Source organism: Belonocnema kinseyi, chromosome 9 (assembly GCF_010883055.1).
Source record: "Belonocnema kinseyi isolate 2016_QV_RU_SX_M_011 chromosome 9, B_treatae_v1, whole genome shotgun sequence".
NCBI classification, from domain to species: domain Eukaryota; kingdom Metazoa; phylum Arthropoda; class Insecta; order Hymenoptera; family Cynipidae; genus Belonocnema; species Belonocnema kinseyi.
The window spans coordinates 109,630,440-109,652,604 of NC_046665.1; the positions used below are offsets into that span (position 1 = coordinate 109,630,440).

General features: G+C 22.5%; 1 protein-coding gene across 1 annotated transcript in view; it reads right to left on the reverse strand.

The window, feature by feature from the left end:
- The window catches only part of LOC117180190 (mitochondrial-processing peptidase subunit alpha-like), a 40,983-nt gene that overhangs the window by 2,524 nt on the left and 16,294 nt on the right, over positions 1-22,165 (reverse strand). Inside the window, exons 6-10 of the mRNA XM_033372560.1 lie at positions 18,559-18,731; positions 18,336-18,450; positions 14,029-14,237; positions 7,831-7,996; positions 4,052-4,184 (exon numbers count right to left, since the gene is read on the reverse strand). Of these exons, the coding sequence (XP_033228451.1) occupies positions 4,052-4,184; positions 7,831-7,996; positions 14,029-14,237; positions 18,336-18,450; positions 18,559-18,731 (796 nt within the window). The remainder of the gene's footprint in view (positions 1-4,051; positions 4,185-7,830; positions 7,997-14,028; positions 14,238-18,335; positions 18,451-18,558; positions 18,732-22,165) is intronic.

Below are 22,165 nucleotides of genomic sequence, written 5' to 3' on the forward strand. Positions count from 1 at the left end.
TTACTCAAATTTTTTCTACAAATGTTCATTTGTAAATTATACACCAAAATTTAAGAATTTCACTTACAAATTAAGCATTTTCCAAATAGAACGATTAAAATTGTAACATTCAAAGTTTAAAGGCTCTTCGAAACTTTAACGATTCCAGGTTTTCTATGTGAAACAATTCAGTTCAAGATTCTTTACTTTTAAATTTTTGGTTTTAATTTACTTGTCTTAAATAAAAATTCAAATATTGCTAAATATTAAATAATTAATCTTTTTTTAAATTAAAAATTCAAAAGTTAATGGGTTAAAAATAGAATATTTTAGACTGAAACAATATTTTTAATTTAATAAAATCCTTTAATTATGAATATATTATTATAAAGTTATTTTTAAGTTGGAAATAATAAACTTTCAGTCACACGCTCAAATTTCTTTAATGACTAAGACTTTCAAATTGCAACCTTTTCAGTTTTAACGTTGAAATCTAAAAATTTTTAAATTTTGACCTGATTTAAATTCGTTTTGTCAAATCGTTTTTGTTCACTTTTTTTACTTAAAATACAGATAAATAAAAATTTTTTATTTAATTCTTAAATAAAAATGTTTTTTATCCAAAATTTTCAACATCAAAGGCTTTTATTGTTTGGTTGTTCAAGTCTTTAAGAAAGCATTTAGAAATCCTTTAAATTAAAAATGTAAACTTAAAAATAAAAATTATAAATGTAAAATTTGAAAAGTAAACAATTTTGAATTACGCACTGTAAGCTAAATAATAGCAAAATTGAAAAACATAAAAATTCAACTAATTATTTAAAAACTGTTGAATTCGAACGTGGGCAGATTTTTCTTCTACTTAAATCCTAAAAAAATGCGCTGAAAATTCGGGAGTTTATTATAAATAATGTTTTTTTTTCATTTTCTAGGGATTAAAATTTATATTTTTAATTTAGAAAGCTTCGACAAATTATATTGCGACATATTCTTATATAAATAAACATCACTGATTAATTAAGTAATTGAATAATACTAAAAAAAAACATAATTCATCATTTGTTGAATTTGTCTCTCAAGTTCATGAATTTGAATAATGATTCAAACAAATTTTTATTTTGTCTTCTGATACATAAAATTCAGTGCATATTCGAATAAAATGAATGTGGCTATTATATTAAATTTTCAACAAGATACATTTTTAACCAAATAGTTTAATTTTCAAAAATAAAGATTAATTTTCTACGATGCAAAAAAAAAACAGTTTCTTGACAAAACATATGAGTATGCAACAAAAGAATTGAATTTTTAACTGAAAAATATAAAATTAAAAAAAAAGTTCAATTTTTAACATAAAAGATTAATTTTCGACCAAAAAGGCGATTTTTCAACGAAATACTTGAATTACCAACCAAAATGTTGAATTTTCAACTAAAAAAAATTTTTAACCAAAAATGGAATAGGTCACAATCTTAAATAAAAAAATAATTTTCCACAAAAAAAAACAACCAATTTTAAATTGCAATAGAGGAATTTTAAATAAAAAAGATCAATTTGAAACGCAAGAGCTTAACTTTAACCATGCAGTTTCATTTTTAACCGAAAATATAAATTTTCAACTAAAATTATAAACCTTAACTGGAATACTTGAATTTTTAACCAAAAAGATTAATTTCTACCAAAACGGATATATTTCAACAAAATGCATAAATTCTCAACCAATTCGCTTAATTTTAAACTAAAAAAGATCAAATTTTAATCAAATCGTTTATATTTTAACTAAAACAGGCAAATTTTTAACCAAATATTTGAATCTTTTATTAAAAAAGAACAATTTTCAAACAAACTGATGAATTTTCAAGCGTAATAGTGAATTTTTAAACGAAAAGGCGAAATTTCAATAAAAATTATGCGTTTTTAACTCGAATAGTTGAGTTTTCAACCACGCAGATTAACTTTGAACTAAAAAATATAATTTTTTAACCAAATAGTAAATATTTCAACTAAAAAAGACAAACTTTCAACCAAATATTTAAATTTTGAACTAAAAAATATCAATTATCAAAGAAACAAAAAAAACGAAATTTTACCTGAAATTGTTGAATTTTCAAACATATATTTGAATTTTGAACTCAAAAAGATCAATTTTTAAACAAACTGATGCTTTTCCAACGGAAATAGTTCAATTTAAAACCAAAAAGACAAAATTTGAACTAAAATAATTAATCTTTAACTGGAATAGTTGAATTTTCGAACAAAAAATGAATTTTCAACAAAAAAGGATACAATATTTCAATAAAACACACGATTTCTCAACCAAATAATTTAATTTTAAACTAATAAGATAAAAATTTGAACGAAATATTTTATATGAATTTGCTACTGAAATGGTTCAATCTTAAACCAAAAAGACGAAATTTTAAATAAAGTTAGAAATCTTTAACTGCAATAGTTAAACTTTCAACCAGAAAGATTAATTTCTAAAGAAAAAGATTAATTTCTACAAAAAAGGATATCATTTTTCAATAAAATACATTAATTTTTAAACAAATAATTTAATTTTGAACTAAAAAAAGATAAATTTTTAATCAAATACTCGATATTGCAACTATAAAATACAATATTCCAACCAAAAATTTGGAATTTGAACTAAAAAAAAATCAACTTTTGAACAAAATGATGAATTTTTTAATGAATAAGTTAAATTTTAAACCGAAAAGACGAAATTTCAAATAAAAGTATGAATCTTTAACTGTAATATATTTATTTTTTCATCCAAAAAGATTCATGTCTACCAAAATTCATTCATTTTTAACATTTTAACAAAGTACATGAACTCTCAGTCAAACAGTGGAATTTTGAAATAAAAAAGATCGATTTTTAACAAAATAGTTGAATTTAAAACTACAGAAGATTAATTTTCAACTAAAATTATGAATCTTGAACTTAAATCGTTGAATGTTGAACGAATAAGTCCATAATTCAACTAAAATGATAAATCCTTAACTAAAACAGTAGAATTTTCAACTAAAAAAGAATCATTTATACCAAAACAAAAAAAAATAATTTTTCAACTGAATGACTGAAATGAATTTTAAAAGAAATAGTTAGATTTTCAAATAAAAAAAGACTAATATCGAACCAAATAGTCGAATTTTTAACAAAAAAATATCAATTTTTATACAAACTTGATGAGTTTCCAACAGTTGAATTTTGAACCATAAAGATTAATGTCTACCGAAAAAAGATTTAATTTTTCGACAAAATACATGATTTGTCAACCGAATAGTTGAATTTCCAACTAAAAAATATCAATTTTTAACAAAAGAGTTGAACTTTCAAAAAAGTACTTTCATTTTCAACCCAGAAGATTAATTTCTAACTAAAAAAGCCGAATTTTCGATCAAATACATGAACTTTCAACTAAAAAAGATTAATTGTCAACCAAAAATTGAATAGTTAAATATGCAGTAAAAAAATTGTTCAAGTTTTAACTGAAATAGTTAAATTTTTATTTTTAAAAATATGATGCATTTTCAATTAAAATAATTAATCTTGAACAAAAAAATTAACTTTTAACAAAATAGTTTACCTTCCAGATCTGTAATTAAATTTTCATTTCAAAATAGATGCACTTTGAACGAAAAATGTATTAGTTGATATTTCAATCAAAGAAAGATTTCAATTTTTAATAAAAAAAACTGTTGAATTTATCCAAAAAGAAGACTTTTAAATATGAGTTGAATTTTCAACCACATTCTTGAATTTTAAACTTAAAACAATTAATTTTTTACGAAAAATAAAATACAGTAATATAAAGCTAGTTTTACAAACAAAGAATTATTATTATTATATAATTTTACATTGCAATTTTTAAAAAAGCACAATCTTGAAAAAATTCTCTGGATTGAAAAAAAGAAATCCCTAAAATTTCCAGGTTTTTCTAGGTATATAAAAATTTAAATTGCAAACAAGATTTAAACAAATAAATGTATATATAATTTAAATTTAAATATATTAATAAAATTTATGTATTTTTCAAATATAATTATGTTTAGAGAAATATACTAACTAATCGCCTGGATGAAATATTCCGGTCGATGCCTGAATCCAGTGGCGAGAACCTGCCTGCCAATATCTTCAAAGACGACTGGCCTTTGTTCCAAATTCATCAAGAGTAACGATTGGAGTTGTTTCTTCGCCCTCTGAAAACAAAATTATAATTTGTTCAAGGTGACCGAAAAACTTCATACCCAAAATTCGCTGAATTTTTCGTGAACAACTTTTCATTTTCTTGAAAATTAATATTTAAAGACCAGAATTTTAATATTGCAACAATTTCAGGATAGAATCTTCCATAAACGGAGTAAAATAATAAAATTTCAGATTAAAATTGAGATTTTTCAAATTTATTGATTCATTTCAAACCACAAAGATGACTTTTCTACCATAAAAGAACAAACAAAAAAACTTGGAATTTTTTGCCCAAAAAATAATTTGGATTTTTAAAGAAATGATTCAATTTCTAATAAAAAAGATATTTCTTTACTCAAAAACGGATGCATTTTAAATCAAATTGTTAAATTTACAAGCCAAAAAGTCGAATTTTTTCAAAGATCGTTGAATCTTTAAAAAAAAAATGAAATCTCAACGAAAAAAGTGATATTTTAAATTTAAAAAAAAAATGAATTTTCAACAAAAATATTTAAATTTTTGACCAAAAAAGATGACAAATAGTGAAATGGCCAAAATTACACAAAAATATTTAAATTAAAAAAAAACATGTATTGTTAACCAAACAGTTGCATTTACGACAAAATAGTGGAACTTTAAACGTCGTTTTATAAGAAATAGTTGAATTTTCAACCAAATGGTCAGCAACAAAAAACGAATTTTCAAACAAAACAGTTGAATTTTTAAGCCAATACTTAAAGTTGATGCCCAAAAAGATTAATTTTTCATCTAAATAGTCGAATTTTTAACCAGAATATTAATTTCTAACCAAAAAATTTTACTTGCAACGAACAGTTGCACTTTGAAACAGAAGAAGCAAATTTTTAAGAACTCTAATTATCGACAAAATGATCGAATTTCTAATGAAACAAAAATGTAATTGTTGAGATTTCAAAAAACAAAAAAAAAACGAATTTTTATCAAAATATTTCATATTTCGACCGAAAAAATATGAATTTTTATTAAAATCGTCCAATTTTCACGAAAATAATTTAATTTTTAACAAAATATAGTTTAATTTTTAACAAAAACGTTGAATTTTCAACGTGAAAAGGTGAATTTACAACAAAATAATTCTTTTTTAAACAAATTACTTGAAGTTTGGATTTAAAAAGATGAAATTTGATCCAAACAGTCGAAATTTTAATTAAGCAGTTGAATTAAAAAAAAAAATTTAACGAAACAGTTGCATTTATAACCAAAGAGGTGAATTTTAAAGGAAAAGAGACGAATTTTCAACAAAATACTGTAACTTGAAACAAAATAGTTCCATTTTCAACCAAAAAATTACATTTACAATTAAACAGTTGAACTTTGAAGCAAAAAAAATTGACAAAAAAAGTGTCAACCAAATAGTTCAATTTTGAGCCAAACAGTTGGATTTTCTAAAAAAAGCATTCAATTCTCAACAAAATAATTGAATTTTTAACCGAATAGAGTAATTTTCAACTAAAATCTGAACTGATAAATTTGAGCTAGTTTAAATTTCAAACTCAGAAATTACATTTACAGCTCAAGAAAAATAATTTTAAACAAAAAATAAAACAATTAGCACCAAAATAGTTCAATTTTCAATCAAAGAGATGATGCTTTAAACAAAATTTTTTTTTTAATAAAGTAGTTCAACTTTTACTCAACTGGTTAAATTTTAAATTAAAAATATCAAATTTCAATAAGATGGTTTAACTTATAATCAACAAGATGAATTTGAACTAAAATGATGAATCATCAACTAGATTTGTTAAATAATAGTTGAGAAATTAATTTTCAAAAACAAGGAATTTCTTACTAAAATAATAAATCTTCAGCAAAAATATGATATTTTAACAAAGTGATTCAACCAAACATTTGCGTTTTTATCCAAAAAAGATCAAATCTCCACTAAGACATTTTTAAACTAAAAGGACGAATTTGAAAAATGTAATTAAATTTTCAAACAAAAAAGATACAAGACAAATCAATTAGTAAAAAGCATATTATATCAGGGTAACCGCAAAACTTTATTTTCAAAATTCCCTAATTTTTCCCTAAAAATTTTTTCATTGTCTCTGAATAATAATATTTAAATGCCAGAATCTCATCTTATAACATTTATAACATCTTCAACTGAAATAGTTGAATTAAAAAATAAATAAATATTTAATTGGAATACTTTTTTTAAGAAAACACATGCTTTTTTAACGAAATAATTGAATTTTCAATTAAAGAAGAATAATATTCAATCAAATAATTGAATGTTGAACTAAAAAAGATCAATTTTCAACTAAACTGATTAATTTTATACTAAAATGATGAATTTTCAACTGAAATAGTTGAACTTTAAATAAAATTTAACTGGATAAGTTAAATTTTCAGAAAATAAATTCATTTTTACCACAAAGAGATAAATTGTCTACCAAATCTAAAATAATTTAGTTTTGACTTTAAAAAAATCAATGTTCAACCAAAAATTATATCATTAAATTTTGAGTCAAAAAATGAATGCTCAACTAAAGGTCGGATTTTTAAAACTAAAATTATGGAATATTCAACTGGAATACAACCAAAAAATAATAATTTTTAAACAAAAGAGTTTAATTTTTAACCAAGTAATTTTATTTCCAACCTAAAAGATGAATTTTCAACTAAAATGATAAATATTTAGCTGGAATACTTGAATTTTTGACGAAAAGAAAAATGTTTAAACGTGGAGATTAACTTTTAAAAAATCATTTTCTGCACAAAAAAACTTTTTTTACAAAATATGCGAGTTTTTAACGAAATGGTTGAATTTTCAATGAGAAAAGACAAATTTTCAGTAATATTGTTCAATTTTGAACTAGAAAAGATTTTTTTTTGCAAAATCATAGAGATTAATTTTCTACAAAAGAATACAAATTTTCCACAGAGTATATCAATTTTCAAGCAAATAGTTTTTTTAATTTTTAAATAAAAAATATTAATTTTCAACCATTTAGTAGAATTTTCATCCAAATTTTTAGTTAAAAAAAAAATGATTTTCAAGAAAGCAGCTACATTTTCGAAAAAAGATGAATTTTCAATTAAAATGTTGAATCTTCAAACAAAAAAATTCGCAACGAACAATATAAAATATTTCCTCTTTGAAATATTACTTCTACTCTAAAAGCAACTTGAAATGCATTCTTTTTTTTTTTTAATTTGGAAGAGGGAACTTTTGAATTGTGACAAAAACTGACTTGGAAACGGGATTTTTTAAACTCCTTTCTTCTAAATCTTAGTTTAAATTCCTTTAAAAATTTCTCGTTCTATGTCAAAAATTCCCTGTTCCAAGTGAAATTATATTTATTTACGGAAACTTCCTGTCCTAAAATAAAAATGATAATTATTTACAAAAATTCCTTATAGTAATAAAATCTGTTTGGATAAATTATAATTTAATTAGAGTAAACAGATATAATCTGAAAAATTTAAGATCCATAAAAATAAAAATATATAACTAAAAAAATAAATAATCAATCCCCGCGATTGTAAATAAAGTATAAATCAGTTTTCTAAATTGACAAAAATTAATTAAATAATGAAAACCTGAATTTTACTGCGTTCAGAAGAAAATTCCCCGATTTTTAATTAAATTCTCGGTGAATAAAATTCTCTTACCTCCAATTCGGTCGTTGTCGTTGAACCAGCCATTCCGACTAATTCGTGAACAATTACCGCTGTCATTTCTGCTACCCGAACTTCTGGAGAAGAAGCGTGAATACAAAAGAGACCAGTGTCTGAATACGCGTGATTGTAGGCAGTTGCACTAAACATCCACTGATATCTGACAAAAAAAAACAGTATTAGACCCAAAAAAAAAGGAAAAAATTTAAATCAGCAAATAAAAACTTGAGAAATTCAACTTTTAGTCATTATTTACATCACGTTTCGGACCTGAAATTTAAGGGTAATTTTATTTTTTTTAAATAGGTGAAAAAAGGCGGAAGTTCAGTTTCGACAAAGTTATGAGTATTTTTTAACTTTTAAATCTTATGACGAAGATTAATATCAAAAAGGTGTCGATTTTTGGTTAAATTCTGTATTCTTAAACTAATGTAGATATTTAAATTTTGTTCTTTATTTTAAGACCTAAAACATAGTCTGTTAATACTTTTCTCTATCTCGCTAATAATAATAAAAAAAAAATTTCAATAAGATAGATGCATTTTTAACAAAAAATATTTAAAGCTTCAAAAAAATTAATTTTATAAGAAAAAAGACCATTTTTTTAAAACAAAATGCATGAATTTTTAAACAAATAGTCAAATTTATAACAAACAAAAAAGATCAATTTTCAAACACAAAAAGAATAATTAAATTTTCAGTTAAAAAATTAATATTCCACAAAATAACAAACAAAGAATTTTTAAATCAGAGTGATGAATTTTAAACTATAATGAATACCAAAAAATAAAATAAATTTTCAAATAAAAAAAGATGAATCTTTAATTGGAATAGTTGAATTTTTAGCCAAAAAATAATTAATTATTAACTAATAATTTAAATCAGGAATTAATCCCGTCCTACAAGCTAATTTTTAACAAAATACATGAATTTTCAACTAAAAAATATAAATTGTAATCCAAAACTTGATTTGTTAAATTTTCATTTAAAAAAATTAATGTTCTACCTAAGAAATTAATTTTAAATAAAATGACGCAATGTTCAATTGGAATAATTACATTTTCAGTTAAAAAAACAAAGTGATTTTCAATTTAAAAATAACAATTAATTTTCAAACAAGGCAATGACTTATCAACAAATATGATAAATCTTCAACCAAAATAATTTAATTTTCAAATAAAAATATGAATTCTCAACTAAGAAGATTAATTTCTAACAAAAAAGACTAATTTTCGATTAAAAAAATAATTTTTCAACAAAAAATTGATTTAAATTTTCACAAAACAGTTAAATTTTCAACTGGAATAGTTAAATTTTCAGTAAAAAAATTCATTTTCAGTCAAAGAAAAAAAGAATTTTCAACAAAATAGATTAATTTTTAAACGAACAGATAAATTTTCAATTAAAATGATGAACCTTCAAGCAAAAAAATTACTTTTTAACAATAGAGTTTAATATAAGTCGTCTTTGTGAAACTTTTAGGAATATTTTACAATCTTTGTAAAGACTGTAATCCTTGAAATCTTTGGATGTCTTTGTGAATTCGTTAAAATCTCTTAGAGTATTTGAAAATCGTTTTGAAATATTTAAATTTCTATCAAATGTTTTTTTTAAACCTTTTAATATTTCTGTACAATTTTTGAAATCTCTGAAATCTTTAAAATTTTTAAAAATATTTGTGAAGTCTTTCTTTAACCTTTGTGAGACATCTTTTGTGTTCGTTTGAAATCATTGAAATCTTTTGAAATCTTCTCAAATTTCTTAAAACCTTTTGAAATCGTATCAAATCTATGAAATTCTTGAAATATTTTGAAATCCTTATGAATTCTTTGAAATATGTGTGAAATATTAAATTTTCTATGAAATTCTTAAGAAATATTTTAGAATTTTTGTGAATTTGTTAAATTACTTTGATGTATTAAAAATTTCTATGAAATTTTGAAATGTCTCTGAAACCTTTAAGAAATCTTTTGGAATCTTGTAAAATTTTCGCAAAAACTTCGAAATCTTTTAAATATTTTGTGTTTGTGAACTTATGAACTCTTATAAGAAATTTTGAAAAAAATAATTAATTAACAACTAAGAATTTAAATCAGGAATTAATCCCGCCCTAGAAGCTAATTTTTAACAAAATACATGAATTTTCAACTAAAAAAGATAAATTGTCATCCAAAAATTGATTTGTTAAATTTTCATTTAAAACAATTAATGTTCTACCTAAGAAATTAATTTTAAATAAAATGACGGAATGTTCAATTGGAATAATTACATTTTCAGTTAAAAAAACAAACTGATTTTCAATTTAAAAATAACAATTAATGAAATCTATGAAATTTTGAAATGTCTCTGAAACCTTTAAGAAATCTTTTGGAATCTTGTAAAATTTTCGCAAAAACTTCGAAATCTTTGAAATATTTTGTGTTTGTGAACTTATGAACTCTTCTAAGAAATTTTGAAATCGTTTAAAATATTTGAAATGTTCTGAAATTTTTGAAATCTGGTTACTGTACCCTTTTTAAAATCTTTGAAATATTCGTGAAATCTTTCTACATCTTTAATATGTGTTTTAGAAATTTAAATTAAAAAATACTTTGTGAAATCAACTTTTCAGAAATATTATCAGATTTTAAAAAATGTTTTGAAATATTTAAAATCTGTGTGAACTCTTGAAATTTCCGTGAAATTGTTGACAAATATTTTTGAATCTGTTAAATTTTTGAAATCCTTGAAATCTTTTAGAAAATCCTTTAAATCTTTATGAAACCCTTGAAATATTTTGAAATCCTTCAGAATTCTTTGAAATATTTGGTAAAATCTTAAAATTTCTGTGAAATTCTTAAGAAATATTTGAGAATCTTTGTGAATTTGTTGAAATATTTTGAAGTATTTAAAATACCTGTGAAAATTTGAATTTTCTCTGAAACCTTTGAGAAATATTTTGGAAACTTTTAACATTTTGGCAAAAATTTTAAATCTTTGAAATATTTTGTGTTTTTTTTTTTAATCAATAAAAAAATTAAAAATATTCGTGAAATATTTCTGACATCTTTAATATTTGTTTTCGAAATTTAAATATTAAAAATACTTTGTCAAATCAACTTTTCAGAAATCTTTTAGGATTTTAAAAATATTTTGAAGTATTGAAAATCTTTGTAAAATCTTGAAATTTCCGTCAAATTTTTGGAAAATATTTTTAAATCTGTTAAATTTTTGAAATCCTTGAAAACTTTATGAAAAATTTCGAAATTATGATATATTTATGAAATCTTTGAAAATCTTCTTAGAAATTTTGAAACCGTTTAAAATCTTTGAAATGCTTTAAAATCTGGTGTAATGTATCAATTCGAAACAGTTTAAAATCTTTGTGAATTTATTGAAATCCTTTGCAGTATTTAAAATCTTTCTGAAATATTTAAATATTCCGTGACATATTTAAGAAATCTTTTGGACTTTAAAAATTTGTTTCGGAAAATCTTTGAAATCTTGAAAATATTTGAAACCTTTGTGAAATTTCTAGAGAACTTTTGACATATTTATGAAATTTTTGAAAAGTATTTATGAAATCTTTCTTTAACCTTTTTTGTGGGAATTCTTTTGTGTTCAATTTAAATCATTGAAATCTTTTGAAATCTTCTCAAATTTGTTGAAATCTTTGAAATATGGTGTATTCCTATTTAAAATATTTGAAATTCTTTTGAAATTTTTTGCATTAATTTGAAATAACTGGAATATTTGAAATATTTGTGAAATAATTTATAATCTTCTGAAAACTGTTGCAATCGTTTAAAAATCTTTGAAATCCTTTAAAGCTTTTAAAATTTACAAAATCTTTGTAAAATTCTTCTGAAATATCATGTCCATGGCTTATTCTAATTCTGAAAATAAAAACTGAATTAACATCGAAATTTTCCAATAATAATTTTCATAACTTTTGAGTTCAACCTAAAAAAAATTATACTTTAACATTTTCTATTGAGAATAGTTAAACTTCGATACGCCACCTGATGACAAAAATCCGAACTAGAAGAAATAGGTACGATTTTAAAGATGCATTTCAATTTAGGCTTTTTTTTAACTTCTAAGGCATTTTCAGGAGCTTTTAATTTGAATTATATGAGGGAATTTTAAAAGATTCCAAGGATTTAAAAAATTAATTTAATTAATTTACAGTGGTTTTAAAGCTTTTGAAATACTTGAATTTCTATAAATTTACTCTTTTCTACTTAATGCAATTAATTTATTTTTTATTTTAAAAAGTTTTAATTTAATTGATCTTGTGGATCAATTGATAAAATGATTAAAGGATTTGAAATATTTTAACGTATTTTTTTTTCAAATTCGTTGGCATTTTCAAGAGATTTACAAAATTTCAGAGGAGTGTAAAGGATTTAAAATAATTTGGATTATTATAACAGATTACAAAGAAATTGTTTATTCATTTCAGTAATTTAATGGGATTTAAAGGAATTTCAAATACTTTGGGATATTTTAAAAGATTCTCAGGTGTTTTCAAGTGGTTTAAAACGTTTCAAGGGCTTTCAAAACATATCAAAGGATTCGAAATATTTTAGGAAAGATTAAAAGATTACTATATTTTAAATTTATTTCACTAGTTTTAAAGCTTTCAAAGACTGAAATATTTCAAGGAATTTTAAAAGATTCCAAGGGTCTTAATAATTTTAAGGGATTTTATTATTTTAATTGATTTCAAAGAATTTTTCACCAGATATGAGTGATTTCGTAGGGTTTCGAAGATTTGAAAAAATTAAAATATTTTTTAAAATTTATTTGTAATTCGCCCTGAATTCTTATTAATTTATCGTTAATTCTTTTTAATTCTTTTGAATTCTTCTACATTCACTCAATTCTACACAATTAAATTAATTTTTTCATTTTTTTCAATTGTTTTTAATTCACTCGATTGTTTTTTTAATTCAGTTTAATTTTTGATGAATTTCATCCAATTCTACTAATTTCTTTTAAGTTTTTCTAAATTCACTCAAAATTTATGGTAATCAATCAATTTTTTTTCGATTCTTTAAATTGTTTCAATTCATTTGAATGCTTTTGAATTTATCTTGAATTGTTTTATAATCATTAGTCACTTCTTGTGTAGGAGATTAGTGGGGTTTCAAAGATTTGAAATTTTTCTTGGAATTTTCGAATTCTCTTGAATTCTTGTGATTTACTTGAATCCTTCTAAATTCAATCAGTACTACTTAATTCCGTGGCTTTTCAAAAGTTTTTATTTCATTGATTTTCTAAGCTTATTTCAAAGTTACTGAGTTCAATTAATTTTTATCAAATTGTTTTAAATTCATTTGATTTTTTGTTAATTCACCTTGAATTTTTATGAATTTCATTGAATTCTTCTCTTTGAGCTTTACTTCCTCTAAATTCAGTCAATATGGGCGTAATAAAAAGTACCCTTTGGTCCTTTAAATTGACTTATTTAGATGCAAAAATAAAATCAAATAAATTTTTATTAATTTATACATGAAATATTTACTATTTAAAAATCTGATCGAAACATTAGGTTAGAATTCGAATTTGAATTCCAATGGTCAATTATTCGTATAATTTGCGAAATCTGGATAAAATTTGTCGCTAAATACATTAATTAAAATTTATTTAAAATTAAAATGTATTGAAAATTATATGAAATAGTGAAATAATTGTTTCTTTTTTTTAAAAAACCTTTTTGATAAAAACGTGTTTTTTCACTGTATAAGATGGAAATTCCAGCTAAAACGATTAATTTTGTATGAAGATTTGTTTTTATTATTCAATTATTCTTTTAAACTTCACTAAAAAATCGTAAAAATACTTTTATGCAAAAATGAAAATACATCTTTAAACTTGCACCTACTCCTTCTAGTTCCAGTTTTTCGGCACCAGGTGGCGAAATGGTAGACCACCATTCCCAATCAGCGGAGAAGAAATTAAAAATTTATAGAATTATTCACAATATTAAAATTGAGCAGCAAATTTTTTTCTAAACGAGCTGCTTCTTTCATTTCCTATTCTTTAAAAAAAAACAACACATTTCGTCGATGACTGAATTAAAATGGAACTATCTCACAAGATTTTGTAAATAAAATTTTACTTACTCAATTGGAAAAAAAAGGGTAAAAGAGTCGAAAAATAGAAAAAAAAAACCGAAAAATGTTAATGATGACAGCTATGACTTACCGGTTAAGTACATTGGTGTAAAGTTTTGTGTACATTCCTTTGCCAGGACCTCCTGCACTGAAACTTCCTCCCCCACCCATCATTGTGTTCAAAACACACATTGCAATGAAATCTGGATCTTGATGCGAGCATCCTTCCAAGCCAATCACGATGTGAGACAATCTCGGAATGCCACTCGACTCTGGATGCACTGGCATGCTTCCTTCTTTCTATTAGAGAAAGCAATTTTATAAAAAAAAACTTCTAAATCAGGGTGGCCGTTTTAATCGAAAAAAAAAATTCCTCGTCATTTCCCAGTTTTTTCCTGGTCCGCAAACATTTTTGAGAATGTGAAAAATTAAAAATAAACTGCAAATTAAAGCAATCAAGATGAAATTCTCAATTTTTAAACTTCTAAAATTGAAGTTGAAAAGTTTTTTAATAAACAAATTTTTTATTGAAATGCTCAATAACTTATACCTATAAAAGCGAAAGTACTAACATTTTTCAACTGAATAATTGTAAATTAAATGCATTTAAACTGAAAAGTTTAGAATCTTTAACTTTTATAAATTGCAGAATTCATAAATTCAGATTCAATTCTAAAAATATAAATTCATTATATCACTTTTTAAGCTCTAAATTGAAAAATTAATCAATAAGTTTGAAAATAAAAAAACTATAGTGTTTTAACCAATTTTAAGCTAGAAACATTAAAACTTGAACCATTAAATTTGTTTAAACTAAACAATTTTTACATTAGATGTTGAATTATTGTAAATAGTTTAGATGTCCTTAAAAAACTTCAAAATTGATTTTTATTTAAATTTATTACTAAAAGTTTTCTGAATAAAAGCCTTTCACAATTCTTAAAAGCGTATGCATTTTTGGTTCAAAATCTGCGAAAATCTACATTTTGTTTTAAATTAGGCAATGACTATTTGATTTTGGATCTTTTCAAAACCTTAAAATATCTTTATAAATTATATTATTTTTTAAATAGAACAATTAAAATCGTTACGTTCAAATTTTAAAAGCATTTTGGAATTTGAAAGATTTCTATTTCAAACAATTCAGTTTCAAATTATTTACATTTTTTACGACTAAGGCCTTTGAATTGATCCAGTTTTAACGATGATCTCTGAGAATTCTTAAATTTTAAACGGATTTAGAATCGTCTTAACAAATAAATTATTGTTCACTTTTTGATACTTTTAAGTACAGTTTTATTTTTAAAATACTTAAATAATGTACATTTACAGTTAAGTACACATTTTTTTATCTAAAATTTTCAATTTCAAACGATTTTAATCACTAATTGTTTAAGTTTTCCAAAACTGCAATTACAAATTTTTTAAATTAAAAATATAAGCTTAAAAATAAAAATCTAAAATGTAAAATTTTGTTTAGTAGAAGATTTTCGAATTACGCTTTATAAACTGATTGAAATCATAATTAAAGAAGATGCCAATTCAACTAATTACTTTTAAAAAATGTTAAAATCGAACTTGGATAGATTTTTCTTTTAAAATTTAGGATAAAATATAGAGACCAAAGGTACTTTTTTGGCACGCTCATAAGGTGCTTTTTTCGCACTCAAAATGTATCCAATTCAAGATAAATTCATAAAATTTCAAAACAATTCAAGTTAAATTCCAAAGAAATTAAATGAATTGGGAACAATTTAAAAATATATATAAAATGCATTGGATTCAGTAAATTTGAAATGAGCTTGGACAAATTAAAGGGAGTTCAAAATAATTTTATGAAAATATTTTATGAGTAATAATAACTTGAAACGATTGAAAAAAATGCATTGAATTAAACAGAATTAATTTAGAAGAATTCAAGTAAATTAAAAAATTCCAGAGAATTTAAAAGAATTGAAAAGAATTCCGGGTGAATTCCAAAAAAACATCAAACCTTCCAATTTTAGAAACCCTACTAATTTCTAATCAAAGAAGTGACTAATGACTACAAAGCAATTAGAGTTAAATTCAAAAGAATTCAAATGAATTAAAAAAAAATTTAATCGACAAAATTCCATTGATTAGAATAAAATTTGAGTGAATTTAGAAGAATTCGATTAAATTCACCAAAAATCAAACGAAATTTAAAACACAATCAAGTGAATTAAAAAAAAATGCAAAAATATGAAGAAATTCATTGAATTGAGTAAGTTTGAAACGAGTTTTGAAAAATTACAGAGAAATAAAAAGAATTTTATGAAAGTTCTAAGAAATTAAGCTGAATTAAAAAGACTTTAAGATTAATGAAACAAAAAACTTTTTAAAATTCATTAAATTGAGTAAAATTTACTGAATGTACAAGAATTCGAAGAGATTGAAAATATATCAGTATAAATTAATGATAATTCAAGGTGATTTCCAAATTAATTGCAAAAAAAAATGAAAATATTCTTGAAATCCATTAAAATATTATAAAATCCAGGAAAAATTACATAAAATGTTATTTTACTTCCTGAAATCCTGGAAAATTTATTAAGATACCTTTGAGAGCTCTTAAAATCACATAAAATAATTTTATAAAATCCTTGGAAATTTTACAAAATCCCTTGGAGTCTATTAAATTATCGTATAACCTTAAAGGTCCTGTAAAATCCTTTCATATCTTCTTCTTCACATTTTTTTTTAAATCTCTCAAAATTATTAAAATCCCTTGAAATGCTCTTAATATCTTTAAAATGTCTTGGACTCTTTCAAAATACCCTCAATTATTTCAAAATCATTGAAATAACTTAAAAACTATTGAAATAAATTAAAAAAATTTATTTTGTAACCTTTTAAAAATTCTGTAAATTCTTTGAAATTTGTGAAATTTTTAAAAATAATTTTTGAAATATTTGTGAACTCATTGAAATAATTGTACACATTGTGAAATCTTCTAAAAAATATTGAGATCGTTTAAAATCAAAATTTCTTTAAATCCCTTTAAATTATTTAAACTCTTGGAAATCCCCTGAAGTTGTTTGAATCTCTTGAAGATGCCTTGGACTCTTTTAAAATACTCTAAGATATTCCAAAGTTTTTGAAATCCCTTCAAACTATTGAAATAAATTTTTAAAAATCTTTTAGAACCTTTTAAAATTTATGTAAAATCTTAGAAATCCTTATAATCTTTGAAGTTCTTGAAATCTGAAATATTTGTGAAATTTTTATTAAATATTTTTAATATTTGTGAAATATTTTTTTAATCTTTGTATGAGAAATCTTTTTTCTTTGTTTAAAATCATTGAAACTTGTTGCATTCTTCTCAAATTTATTGAAACCTTTTTAATTGAAATCTAATGTACTTTACCGTTTTTTTTTTTTTTAATTTTTCGAAATATTTATAAAATCTGACTGAAATCTTTCTGATATCTTTTGCATTCGTTTGCAATAAGTGGAACATTTGAAATCTTTTGAAATCTTCTAAAATATTTTGAATCGTTACAATTTTTGTGAAATCTTTGTGAAATCTCTTAGAAACTTTTAAAAATGTTGCCCAATTTTAAAAATTCTTGGAATTTTGCAATAAATAAAACTAATTCTGGGAACCTTTTAAAATTTACTAAAATATTTTAAGTGTTTTGATATCTTTTCAAATCCCTTTAAACTTCTCAAAGTCCTTGAAAATTCTTGGGAATCTTTTAAAATACCCTAAAAATTTTCGAATCTTTTGGAAGTTTTTAAATATCTTGAAAATGTCTAGGAATTTCACAAAAATACGTTAAAATATTTTTAGTCTTTCAAATAAATTAAATAAAATCTTTAAACAATTTCAAAAAATCATTGAATTAAGTAGAATTAAGTCAATTTACAAGAATTCAAGTGAATTAAAATATTCAAACGAATTTCAAAAAATAAAAAAAATTCAGAATAAATTAATAATAGAAATCTCTTAAAATCTATGAAACCCTAGAAAATACGTCACTTCTCGTGAATAAATTCTTAAAGATCCACTAAATTATTATAAAATTCCAGTGAGATTCTTTAAAAATTGATCATATTACCTAAAGTCCTGGAAAATTTATTAAATTATCTTGAGAGTTTTATAATTTCTTAAAATCATTGAAATTCTCGGAAATCTTAAAAAATCTTCCAGAATAAAAAAAGTATTTATCCTAAAATATTTCAAACACCTTGAAATCCCTTCAAATTAATGTTTTTTCTTTCTCTCATGTCAAATACAAATTGTATAATAATAAACCCTGACTTTTAGAACTGAATTCTTAAATTAATTCGAAGATTTTGGCAAAATTCCCTCGAGATTTTCACGACACATCTATTTTTTTAAAAAAGATTTTTTATTTAAAAAAATGCACTTACAACTATTAATCCACCGGTGTACTGTGCAACAGAATCGTCGACTAAATTCTCCGTTCTACCTGGAATAATCAGGGTTGGATCCTCTTCCCAAATTGGCTTCTCATCCACGAAATATCTGTAATTATTTAAATTATAAGGAGATAAAATGAAATATGAATCGTTGGAAAATATTTCAAGAAAAAAATATTCGAAATTATTAGAATAGAAAAAAAAGTTTCGTTACTTTTGAACCGCTTCGACGAGCCGTTCATGTTCAACGCCGACGCCCGCAATAACCATTCTATTTGGCGTATAGTGATTTTTCAAATATGTGAAGAGAATTTGTCTATCTATTTTATTTACGTTTCCCTCTGGACATATTTTGGGAAGACCTAAAGTATTGTCTCTATAGGCAGCCTGAAATCAAGTTAAGGATACTTTAAAATCCAAATTCTTAATAAAATACAAGAAGTTTCAACTAGAAAAGATCAATTATATAATTAAAAAATTAATTCTGAAACAAAAAATCACAAATTTTCAAGAAAAACATTAATTTTTACCCAAAATGGTTTATTTTTCGACCAAAAAGATGTATTTTCTAACAAAAAGTCGAATTTCCAACAAAATACATGATTTTTCGATCAATGAAATTAATGTTTAACAAAAAGATACATTTTCAACTAAGATTATTTTCTACCAATAAAAATACATTTAAAAAACACATGAATTTCGAATAAAATAGTAAATTTTTAACAAAGAAAGGAATTCTTAATGGAATAGTTGAATTTTCGATAAAAAAATCAATTTTCAACAACCAATAAGATTAATTTTCTACCAAAAATGGAATAGTTATATTCTCAGTTCAAAAACTAATTTTTAACCCAAAAAAAACAACTAATTTTGAACAAAATAGTTCACTATCAAACCATAGAAATGAATTTTCAACCATATAGACCAATAATTAACGAAAAGTGTAATAATTGATATTTCCATTAGATTTTTTAAAAATTTTCTGTAAAAAGCAGTGGAATTTGCCCAAAAATACGAAATTAAAAAAAAAAAAACTAGTAGAATCCTCAACCATAAATGGTTGATTTTCAAAACCAAAAAGAAGAATAAAAAAAAAAGAGTTTGATTTTCAACCAAGAAAGATTTTTCAGTCAATAAATAAAAAGAATTTCATTCAAAATTTTGATTTCATAACCACAAAAAATAAATTTGCTACAAAAAAATATGAATTATTCATCCAAAAATATGAATTTTAAACAAAATACCTGAACTTTCAACCAAAAATGGAATAGTTATATTCTCATTAAAAAAATTATTTTTTAACCAAAAAATATTTCACTTTTGAACAAAAGAAAAGAATGTTGAACCAAAAAGATGATCATTTTATCACAAAAGATGAAATTTCAATAAATATATGAAGTTTCAACTAAAGAAGGCATATCTTCAACCAAACATGGAATGATTAAATATTCAGTTAAAAATTAATTTTTCACAAAAAAAAACGAATTTTCAACAAAATAGTTCAATTTTCAGCTTAAAAAATTAATAATTAACGAAAAGTGTAATAATTGATATTTCCAAAAAATTTATTTTTAATTTTCTATTAAAAACAGTTAAATTTACCAAAAAAATGCGAATTAAAAAAAACTAGTTTAATCCTCAACCAAAAAAGATTAATTTTCAAACCAAAAAGACGAATTAAAAAAAAAAAAAAGAGTGATTTTCAACTAAGAGAAATTTTGCAGTCAATAAGGAAAAAATATTTCATGCAAAATGTTGATTTTACAACCCCAAAAAAGGAAATTTTTAGAAAAAAATTAAGTTATCAACTCAAAAATATGTATTTTTAAAAAAGTACATGAATTTTCAACTAAACAATCAAATTTTTAGCAAAAAATCGATTTTTAACCAAAATTGAAGCAAAATTCCAGTTTAAAAAATTTAAAAAAAAAACGAATTTTCAACAAAATAGTTAAATTTTTAACCAAAGAAATGAATTTTCAACGAAAAAGATAACTTTTCAACAAAGAAGATTAATTTTTTTACCAAGAAATGGATTTTTTAAATAGATAAATTTTTAAGAAAATAATAAACTTTTAACAAAGAAATCAATTTTATATCTTGATTATATTTTCATTTGAAAAATAATTCGTAATTTTTAACCAAATATTTCACTTTTAAACCAATGAAATGAATTTTCAACTAACAGAGATACATTTTCAGACAAACATGGAATAGTTAAGTATACAGTTAAAAATTAATTTTCAAGCAAAAAAAAAGAATTTTTACACAAAATAGTTAAATTTGTAACAAAACCAGTTTTTTTCAACTAAAATGATCAATTTTTAACTGGAATAGTCAAATTTTTAGGTTAATCAATTATCGTTAAAAAGAATGATTGGTAAATTAAGAAGATGAAATTTCAAAAAAATAGTTGCAAGTATTTACAACCAGGAAATATTTCAGATGAATTTTCAAAAAAAAATTATGAAATTATAACAAAAACTTAATTGCTCTACCCAAAAAGGCAAATTTTCAACAAACCAGTTGAATTTTGAACGAAGTTGTTCAATTTTCAAATAAAAAAGATGAATTTCATACGAAAAATGTAATAGTTGATATTTAAAAAAAAAAAAAAGAATAATTTTAAACCAAACAGTTCTATTTTATAATTTAAAAAAAATTAATTTAGTTGAATTTCCAAGCAAAAATGATTTTTTAATCAAGAAAGAACAAATATTTCAAAAAACAAAAACAAAATTCCGAACAAAAATGTAATAGTTGATTTTTTCACCAACAAATATTTTTATTTTTAATAAAAAACAGTTTAATTCAACCGAAATCTTGAATTTTCATGCCAAAAAGACCATTTTTCTACAAAACAGTTGAATTTCAAACAAAAATAGGCCATTTTCAACAAAAATTTGAATTAATAACCAAAGTATAATAATTTGCAACCGGCAAGTTGTATATTTAACAAAAAAGATGAAATTTATACCAAACTAGGTGAATTTTCAAGCAAAAAGGATTTTTCAGTCAAGAAAGAAAAATATTTAAACCACAAAACATAGATTCCGAACAAAAAATGTAATATTTGATTTTTTCATCAAAAAAGATTTTTATTTAATATAAAAAACCAGTTTAATGTAACCAAAATGTTGAATTTTTATGCAAAAATAACAATTTTCTACAAAACAGTTGAATCTTCAAACCAAAAATAAACATTTTCAAAAAAAAGTCCATTTTAAAGTATGTAGTTGAATTTTTAACCAAAATATTTGAATTGTTGATCAAAGAAAATTAATTTACAACCAAACGTTGCGTTTTTAACCAAAAAGGATTAAATTTATACCAAAATATTTGTATTTTCAAGTAAAAATGACTTTTTAGTCAAGAAAGTACAAATATTTCAACCAAAAAATATAAATACTGAACGAAAAATGTAATAATTACGTCAACTAGAAAATATTTTAATTTTAAATAAAAAACAGTTGAATTTTCAAAACAAAAATAGGAATTAAAAAAAAAGTACATTTTCAATTAAGCAGCTGATTTTTTCATCAAAATAGTTGAATTTTTAACCAAAGAAAATTAATTTACAACTAAACAGTCCAATTTTCAACCAAAAAAGGATTAAATTTATAACAAAAGAGTTCAATTTTCAAGAAATAATGATTTTTTAGTCAAGAAAGAAAAAATGTTTTAAAAAAAAGATCAATTCTAAACAAAAAATGTAATAATTATGTTAACCAAAAAAGATTCGGTGGAATTCAACCGAAATTTTGAATTTTCACGTCAAAAAGGACAAATTTCCTACAAAAAAGTTGAATTCTGACATTAAA